The 9,460-nt window shown below is 47.7% G+C and overlaps 1 protein-coding gene across 1 annotated transcript in view; it reads right to left on the bottom strand.

Annotated features, from left to right (window-relative positions):
- Positions 1-1,399: 1,399 nt before the first annotated feature.
- The window catches only part of Fabp6 (fatty acid binding protein 6), a 39,822-nt gene continuing 31,761 nt past the window's right edge, over positions 1,400-9,460 (bottom strand). The window contains exons 2-5 of the mRNA XM_052757768.1: positions 5,633-5,735; positions 3,888-4,063; positions 3,022-3,111; positions 1,400-1,506 (exon numbers count right to left, since the gene is read on the bottom strand). Coding sequence (XP_052613728.1) covers positions 1,453-1,506; positions 3,022-3,111; positions 3,888-4,063; positions 5,633-5,735 — 423 coding nt within the window. The 3' untranslated portion in view covers positions 1,400-1,452. The remainder of the gene's footprint in view (positions 1,507-3,021; positions 3,112-3,887; positions 4,064-5,632; positions 5,736-9,460) is intronic.

The following is a 9,460-nucleotide window of genomic DNA, read 5'->3' as shown; positions in this document are numbered from 1 at the left end:
TCTAAGAACCTTTGCTGTATCCTAGGCTGCTGTTCTCTTCCAGCCCTGGGTGATCCGTACAGCCCCTTTTGTACCAGTGGATACACCGAGGCCAAAGGACAGCAGTTGCACAACCAAGCTGAAATGGCTTCCCTGGGTAAGAGCTAAAGAATCCATGTCTGCCCTATCTTGGAGCCTGGTAGGCAGGGCTCTTCCTAAAGGTGTAACTGCCTGCCACCCACACCTTCTCACCAAGAGTCAGGATAGGCTTGTCCTGTGTTGAAAATCATGTCACCCTTCTCAGACAACTGTGACTGTTGATAACATTCCTCCCTGGGGCCGGTGGAGGCAGAAGACATAGGTAAGGTAATGTCTACCCCTTCCTAAATACCAGGAACAAACCCAAGCTCCATTCTGCCAAAGTTCACTCTGGGGAACCAGTAAGTTTATTGGACCTTACAGATCATAGCTGAGGGGTTACTTACAGGGGTGTGGGTGCTCCTTCCCCAACAGGCTGTACCTGGAAAGCCTTACCCAGCAGAGATGAAGGCTCCCCCATTCAAAGATGGAGCCTCCCTTCTCTAGTCTTCCAGGACCAATATCCTGTAGCCCCCTCCCTGGAGCCATATGCAGTTAAGACAGCATTGCATGCAACAGGAAGTAGGGATAAGCTGTGTTCTAAGGGTCCTATGACCCTCCCTCCCCCTCCACGAGGGGCTGTAAACAGTCAACAAGCCCAGCTAAGAAAATCCTTTTGCAAGTAGGCGCAGCTGAACTCCCCAAGATTTTGATTGCCTGGCTCAGAGGACAGTCAGGCATGCACAACAGTGTCCTTGTGTGCAGGTGTGTATCTGTGTGTGGGGTATGTGTGTGGTGTTTGTGTACACACATGGCAGCCACAGGAAGATATGGGTGTTCTGCTCCATCCCTCTGTCTTACTCCCTTGAGCCAGAACCTCTCACTGAACCTGGAGGTAGGCTGGAGACCATGAAGTCCCAAAGCTTCTCCAGTCTCTGCTCCTCACAGAGTTGGGGTTATAGGCATAAGCACAGCCACACCTGCCTTTTTACTCAGGTTTGAACTCATGTCTTCACATTTGCCGAACACTCTTACCCTCTGAGCCATCTCTTTGGCCCCGAACTGTGTCTTTAAAGGAGCCTGGGAACAAGACAGTGGCAGATGGTCCACAGAAGTGTGCCACCATGTTCCCCCTGTGGCCACTCCCAAGGATGGGGGGCACTGCACTCCAGATTGAACATTCACACCTCCCTCTGCCGTGGTAGAACCCACAGGCATCTCAGGGCCAACATTTGGTCAGTGCAGCCATCCTGGGATGCTTTCCTACTCCCATTCAGGCAAGGGCTGCCCTAAGACACCAGTCAACAGAAACAAAGAAACTCCGGAGTCAGCAATGGTAGTTCATGGAGCACTTTTATTGGTGGGTTGCAGCCCTTCAGAGCCCAGCCTTGTGGCTCAAGCCAGCCTCTTGCTTACGCGCTCATAGGTCACACCCCCAATGGTGGAGATCTGAAAGAAGAAACCAGAACAGAGGACATCAGTGCTACTCCCCCAGGCAGCGGCCCTGAGGTGATCATGGGGTGTAGAGGAAGCAAGGCCAGCCACCATTGCCATTGCTAGTGGATGCAAGGCAGGCCGCACTGCATTCTGGGGCTTAGATTCCGTGTCAGTTACAGGAGCCACTGCAGAGCAAATGTGGTCATATGCTGAACAGAAGCAAGAGTGATGGGCTGGGGGTATGTTAGCCCCTATTCTACCACTGCTCCCTTTTGACTCTTGCATGCCAGGCCCCTCTTCACATTATCCCCATCTGTAATTCCCAAGAGCCCCAGGGGGTTGTTCTCGTTATACAGGGGAGCAAACTGAAGGTTGATTCAGCCTGTGAAGATTAAGTCCTGTGGACACGAAGCTTCAAGTCTCCTGCCCACAGCTCTCCCTGCACACCTCAGGCCTGGGAACCTTGGGAGTCAGGACCCACTGGCTGACATTTCACTGGTAACTCTCATCAAATCTCCCAATGGGCTAGTGTTCACCCAGATCAGAATACGCCTTTGTTCTTTTCATGTGTGTGGGCGCCTGTGCCATGTGCGCACAGGGGTCGGAAGACAGCTTGCAGGAGTTAGTTCTCGCCTTCCATCATGTGGGTCTCAGGAATCGAACTCAGATCCTCAGACTTGGTGGCAAGCAATTTATCCTTTGGACCACCTTTTTGTTTGTTTGTTTGTTTGTTTGTTTGTTTCAACACTACTACATTTATTTTCTAGTTCTTATTGTAGTCTTATTGTATCAATTAAATAGTATTGATTTTGGCAGTACTGAAGGTTGAACCTAGAACCTTATGCAAATAAGCATACAGTTTCCATTGAAATATATCCCCTGGTGGTGTATGGTGGTGGTGGTGGTGGTGGTGAGTGGTGAGTGGTGGTGGTGGGTGGTGGTGGTGGTGTATGGTGGTGGTGGGTGGTGGTGGTGGTGGTGGCGGTGGCGGTGGTGGTGGTGGGTGGGTGTGATTTGAGGGATCAGTGTCTCACTCTAGTCCAGGCTGACCTGGAACTCAAGATTCTCCTGCTTTGGCCTCCAGAGATTACAGGTATTTGCCACCATGACATGATCAGATGTATTTTAATTCTATGAGAAAGAAACATGGCAGGGTGGCAGAGACCCACTGGTCTTCGAGGAAAGGCTGAGAACTTCCTCTAGAAATCAGCTAAGAGGGTCTGCCCCCACAATGTGCTATCTATGTGACCTCAGGCAGGTCACATGCTATCTCTGAGCCTCATAAAGCACCTTTTAAAAATGGAAATAATAGGAGGCTGGAGAGATGGCTCAGTTGTTGGGAGCTCCGACTGCTCTTCCAGAGGACCTGGGTTCATTTCCCAGCACTCACATAGCAGCTAATAACTGTCTGTAACTCCAAGATGTAACACTCACACACAGACATGCATGTAGGCAAAACACCAATGTACATAAAATAAAGATAAATAAATAATGAAATAGAAATAATAGGAAGCTCTATGAACTCACCTCCACCAACTTGTCACCCACGATCTCCGAGGTCTGGTGATAGTTGGGGAAATCTGCCACCACCTTCCCATTCTCCATCTTCACAGTGGCCTGGGAGAGAGACAGAGCATTGAACACAAAGCCTAACAAGGCTAACAAGTCTTTAGGCATCAATTAAGGTCTTTTAAAAATAGCATGTAGGCCTGGCAGTGGTGGCACACGTCTTTAATCCTGCAGAGGCAGGCGGGTCTCTGTGAGTTTGAGGCCAGCCTGGTTCTACAGGTTGAGTTCCAGGACAACTAGGATTGTTTGTTACACAGAGAAACCCTGTCTCGAAAAATAAAAATTATATATATATATATAATTAAAGGCGTGTGCCACCCGCCGCCCAGCTTTTTTTGTTCTTGTTGAGAAGAGGTCTTCACTGGCTCAGAACTCACAGAGATGGCCTGCTTCTGCCTCCTAAGTGCTGTAACTACTAGCATGCACCATGCTCAGAAAATTAGACTATGTTTGTTTGTTTGAGTTTTGGGGTTGTTTGTTTAAGACAGCATCTCTCTATGTATCCCTCGCTGTCCTGGAACTCATTGTGTAGACCAGGCTGGCCTGGAGCTCACAGAGAACCTCCTAGCTCTGCATTCCAAGTGCTGGGATTAATGACATGCACCATCACACACAGCACATCAGCCATTTGTGTCTCAGTGTTGTGTTCCTTTCTAATGGCAGCCATGACCCAGCATTAAAAACACCAAGAAAGAAAGCTTTTCATACTGAAGGCTAAACTATAGACAGAAGCCTCAGCCTGGGGAGCAGAGGAGCCGTATCTGAAATGGAGAAGCTAGCCTTTGGCCTGGGGGGACAGGAAAGGGCAGCCAGGGGCCTCTCACCTTGAACTTCTTGCCCCCCATGGTCTGCATTTCACATTCTTTGCCAATGGTGAACTTGTTGGTCATAATGTTGCCCCCAGCATAAGACTGGGTCCAGGTGAAGTCTTGTCCATCCTGCTGGACCTCTGTGATGATCTTGAAGTTACGTCCCTTTTCAATCACATCTCCTGGAAGGCCTGGGCCCAGTGACAAGCAGAGAGTTCACACGGGATCTACTTATAACCCTGCAGGTCTAATAACAGTGTCTGAGACATAGCTAGCACATGGTTCAAATCCCAGCTCTGTCACGAGACCCGTGGCTTGAGCAGGACATTGCCCCACTGTCTTCGTTTACAAGATGGTGACAGTAAGGTCTGACTCTTAGAGCCATTGTGAGAATTAAATTCAATGTGGTTGTGTCTCTGCAGCACCTCACAACTACTTGGTGCTCTTCAAAAATAGCAAATCTTAGGGGCTGAGGAGATGGCTGAGCAGTTAAGAGCACTTGTTCTTGCAGAGGACCCGGGTTCAATTCTCAGCACGCACATGGCTGCTCACAACCATCTGTAACATTGTGGTACACAGACATACATAGGAGCAAAACACTCATATACATTAAAAAAATCTAAATTTAAAAAATAATAATAATAATAATAGCAAATCTTCCTACAGTAATATACCAATATAGCAGAAACTTGCAAAGCCCAGAAAGTTCTGGAATGGATGCAGTGCTCAAGATTCAGTCTTCTAATACTTTTATTCTACAGATGAGAAAATGGAGACCTGGAGCTGAAGAGAGACCACTGCTCTTGCAGAGCTCCAGGGTTCAGTTCCCAGAACCCACAGGCAATTTACAACCATCTGTAACTCTAGTTGCAAGAATCTGGTGCCCTCTTCTGGCCTCTGGGGACATCAGGCGGTTACATATATATAGGCAAAACTCATATAAACACATATAAAATAACACATATAGAAATAAATTTCAGCACACATACACACACACACACCAAAGAAATGAAGACCCAGAAGGGAAAGGAGCTTGTCCCCAAGGCCTCGGGGACAAGGCTCTGCTCTCAGGGCCACTCTGACACCACAGATGTGACCACAAGAGGAAGGCCCACAGGTCTCATGGAGCTTTCCTTCTTTTCTTCTTTTTTTTTTTTTTTTTTTGGCAAAGTTGCCAAAGTGCCCTGAGGATGGCCTTCGTTCCTCTGTCTCCAGAGTGATGGGATCATAGGCATTCATGACAATGCCTGGATTGTGCATTGCTGATGATGGAACCAGGGCCTCATGCATGCTAGGCAAACCCTCTACCAGCTGAGCTACATCTTACATCTGCCCCTTGACAATTGTGTGGCCTCAGTGCTAGTGCACGGAAATTTTGATAGGCTTCTCAGATCTCTAACAACAACAACAAACATGTGAATGACTAGAGATCAAATCTCTACTTCACCTGTCACTACTATGTGACTTGGAATATTAATGTGACTTGTCTGAGCCTCAAGCTCAAACTGGAAATACGAAGATACTAGAAATGGTAAGATTCTAAGTCTTTTCAAATCGAAGGATGTCTTACAGCTTCTATTATCCTTGGAGACAGGACAGAATACTCAGCAAAAGTGAGGATGGATGGATGGATGGATGGATGGATGGATGGATGGATGGATGGATGGAATTCTGTCCCACTCTACCCCAAGGGTTTAGGTTCCTATCCCAGAGCTGGTTGTAAGCAGCCAGCCCCAGGGAAGGGATATAAAGGAACTCACCCAGGCGCTTCATGAACTCGTCATAATTCTTCTCACTCTCAAATTCGAATTTGCCGCTGAAGGCCATAGTGCTGGGAGATAGCTGGCAGCAGAGAGCAGCGAGCTGAGGAAGAAGGTTGGTCCTGAGGAGGCTGGAGTCCCAGTTTATAAACACTCCCAACTGCCAAGGCTCAGCCCCAAAGTCACCCCACTTCTCGGTCCTGCCCCTAATCAGGAGGTGTTTGCTGTTTTATGATATGGGCAGGACATGGAGGGGCAGAGCCCTGAGGTTATTCACCCTGGAGAAATCACCTGCAAACCCACTACCGCTGTCAGCAAGGTCAGGGCCAGGACTGCCATTGAGTGTGGTCGTTCACCTCTCTGCTCATCCCACCCTCCATTCATCCCTACCATGCCTCTTTCCCATGCTCTCCTCATCCTTCGCTTACTCGTTCTAGCCTTCATTCACCAAGTACTGTGCATTGAACTGTATGTGGTGACCCAGAAGAATGAGGCATGCGTCTTTCCCAGGAAGCACCCAGGCCAACTCAGACCCAAGGCATATGTGTGTGTGTGTGTGCGCGTGCGCGCAATGTGTAAGCTAGATGTGATCTGTGACACTTTACAAATGGAGGCTCCAGTCTTTGGGGTGACGGCTGCCTGCTTTGCTTGTTGGGTGGCTCCTGGGCCACACAAAAATAGCAGTGCAATGTATCTACAAAGGCCCTCATCAGCATCTTCATCATTACTACTTTAATTACAAAGTTTCGGCCAGATACTGTGGTTCACATCTATAGCCTTAGTATTTGGCAGGCTAAGGCAGGAGGATTGCCATAAGGCCAACGACAGCATGGGATACAGAGTAAGGTCCTGTTTCAGAAACAAACCAAAAGCAAACAAATAAAAACTCTCCTTTTCTGGGGTTTCCTCTCTATGAGAGCCCATCATTTCTGTTCAAAGCAGAATTGACCACAGTTGCTGACTCCCAAACCTGAGACTAAGTGGTTTCTCTGTCTGTCCCCGACCCCTCTCTCTTTCTTTTGAGTGTGTATGTGCTCATGTGTGCCGTGTGTGTGTGTGTGTGTGTGTGTGTGTGTGTGTGTGTGTGTGTGTGTGTCAGAAGGCAACTTTCAGAAATGGGTTCCCTGTCTCTTCTACCATGTGGGGCCCAGAGATTGAATTCAGGTCAAGCCTGGCAGCAAGTGCCTTTCTCTGAAGAGCCATCTCACTGACCCTCAGTACTTTCTAAACTGATGAAAGTCAGCTTTGACACATGCTTTCCCATTCTTCAGTCTCCAGTCCTAGAATTCATTATCCCAATGAGTTTTTCCTTTCTTTCTTCTTTCTTTTTCTTTCTTCCTTCCCTCCTTCCTTCCTTTCTTTTCTTCTCTTCTCTTCTCTCCTCTCCTCCCCTCCCTCCCCTCCCCTCCCCTTCTCTCTCTCTCTCTCTCTCTCTCTCTCTCTCTCTCTCTCTCTCTCTCTCTCTCTCTCTCTGAGACAGAGTCTCAAGCAGCCCAGACAGGCCTCACACTCCCTGTGTAGTCTAGGATGACCTTAAACACCCAACCCTCCTGTCTTACCCTCCCAAAAAGCGGAACTACAGACACACACCAATACGTTTAGTGTTTATATCATTTTAAATTGCTCAGTGGTAGAGAGCTTGCCTAGGATGGGCATGGTCTTGGGTTCTATCCACAGCACCACAATCAATCAATCAATCAATCAATCATATTGTAGTCTATGGATAATTTACTTTCTATCTGGATCTTTGGGTTGTTTGCAATTCTCTTCTATTATAACTAAGTAATTATTGTTAATACCTCTAGGTGTATATCAGAGAATGAGCTAGGACTACTGCTAAGGATGGATTCCTAAGCAAGACAGGGGCCATATGACTGGGGTGAGGGGAAAGGTCCCAAGGGAGACGGTAAGGAAGACAGTAGGGCGACATGGAAGGGACAAATACTGGGATTAAAGGTACAATGGGGAAGAGCGCTAGAGGGATGAGAGCTGGGGGGCGGGGGTGGGGGGAGAACCAACCAAACTGAGATACACATGAAAGCCCTGTATGTTGAAGAAACCCTTATTGTTTTGTACAACAAATAAAAAAAATAAAGGGTGGATTACTAAGCATAATATTCCTGGAACAAATCGCTCTGAGACAAGGTGTCACTGTGTAGCCTAGGCTGGTCTTGAACTCAGAGATTTGCCTATCTCTGACTCCCAGGTCTGGGATTAAAGGTATATGCCACCACACCACACAAAAAGGGTCTTGTATTTAAAATGTATCTAGAAGGGCATTGTGGTGCATACCTGTATTCTTAGCACTTGGGAGACTGAGACAGAAGGATTATCCAGAATTTCAGGACAGCGGGTGCTCCAGAGTGAGACACTGTCTTAGAAAAATAATAATTGATTAATTTAAGAAATAATAAAATAGGGCCAGCAAGATGGCTCATTGGGCTAAGGTACTCACCACCAAGCCTGATGGCCTGAGTTCAATCCCCAGGACCCACACGATAGGAAAAGAGAACCAACCCCAGCAATGTTGCCCTTTGGCACACATGTGCTGTGGCATGTGCACACACACACACACACACACACACACACACATACTGTAGGAGACTAGCTCCCACATTTATTTACCCCAGGGACTCTTGAGGAGTGAGGGGTAAGAGATTTAGATAGAAATATGAATGGGAGAAACAGATAGACACACAGGATAGCCTCGGGTGGGCCTGGATCCTTATCCACTGGCCCAAAACTTTACTCAAAAGGGTTTTTATAACAATGCCAAGGGGAGAGGCCAAAGACCTCCCCCTTGCTAGATACAGCCAAGTGTAGACCCTTCCAAATACCTGGTACCCAGGCCCAAGGCCCAATCATCCTCTTATGCAGTCCTGCTGGGTAAAGCCACTAGGAAACCTCAGTGGGCTCCACCAACAACACACACATACAAATGTACACACAAAATAAATAAGTACAGGGTAATAACTTTTTTAAGAAATAATAAAGTAGTCAGGCGGTGGTGGCACATGCCCGCCTTTAATTCCAGCACTTGGGAGGCAGAGCCAGGCGGATCTCTGTGAGTTCGAGGCCAGCCTGGTCTACTGAGCAAGATCCAGGACAGGCACCAAAACTATAAAGAGAAACCCTGTCTCAAAAAACCAAACAAGAAAGAAAGGAAGGAAGGAAGGAAGGAAGGAAGGAAGAAAGAAAGAGTAACGTATTTATAGCTATCACTGTCATTCAGAAAGACTAGAGTGGTTTACATTCTCTCCCATAGCCATGTGAGAATCTCCCCTCCATAATTATAATGATGATGAAATAACAATGGCAGGAACAGCTAATAGGCATTGTGCATGTATGGCTGATCTCATTCTTTGATTCCTCTAAACAAGTGTGTGAAGTTGCAAACTGAAGTTCAGAGCCGTGGTGCCAGAAGACATGGGTGAGAAGCTGGCAGGACGGACTTCTGGCCTCTCTAGCCCCCATTTAGCTCCCTTTCCACCAGCCTCTCCCAAATGGGGAGAATTGGCTTCTTCCAAACTGCTGCTCAGCATCAAGGACAGGATGGGAGTGGTGAGGTGTGGAACGGACAAGGTTGGCACCCGGGTGCCTGACTCACCTACACTCTCTTCCCATGGTGCATCTGACCTGCCACCCTCCATCCACCCACACCTATATCTTTCCTCTTATTCTAGGGTTCATCTGTTTGAACATTCAGCCTCCAAGGAAGGGTAAATGAACTCCAACTGCAGGTTTTATGGGGCCATTGAACCATCTTCGCAAATATACCCCCGTGGAGATAAGAATAAGCCTAAGGCTACTCCTTTTGGGCACCCCCAA

This window comes from Peromyscus californicus, unplaced genomic scaffold (assembly GCF_007827085.1).
Source record: "Peromyscus californicus insignis strain IS unplaced genomic scaffold, ASM782708v3 Scaffold_3__1_contigs__length_106647218, whole genome shotgun sequence".
NCBI lineage: Eukaryota > Metazoa > Chordata > Mammalia > Rodentia > Cricetidae > Peromyscus > Peromyscus californicus.
This window is presented reverse-complemented; position numbering and strand designations above follow the sequence as displayed.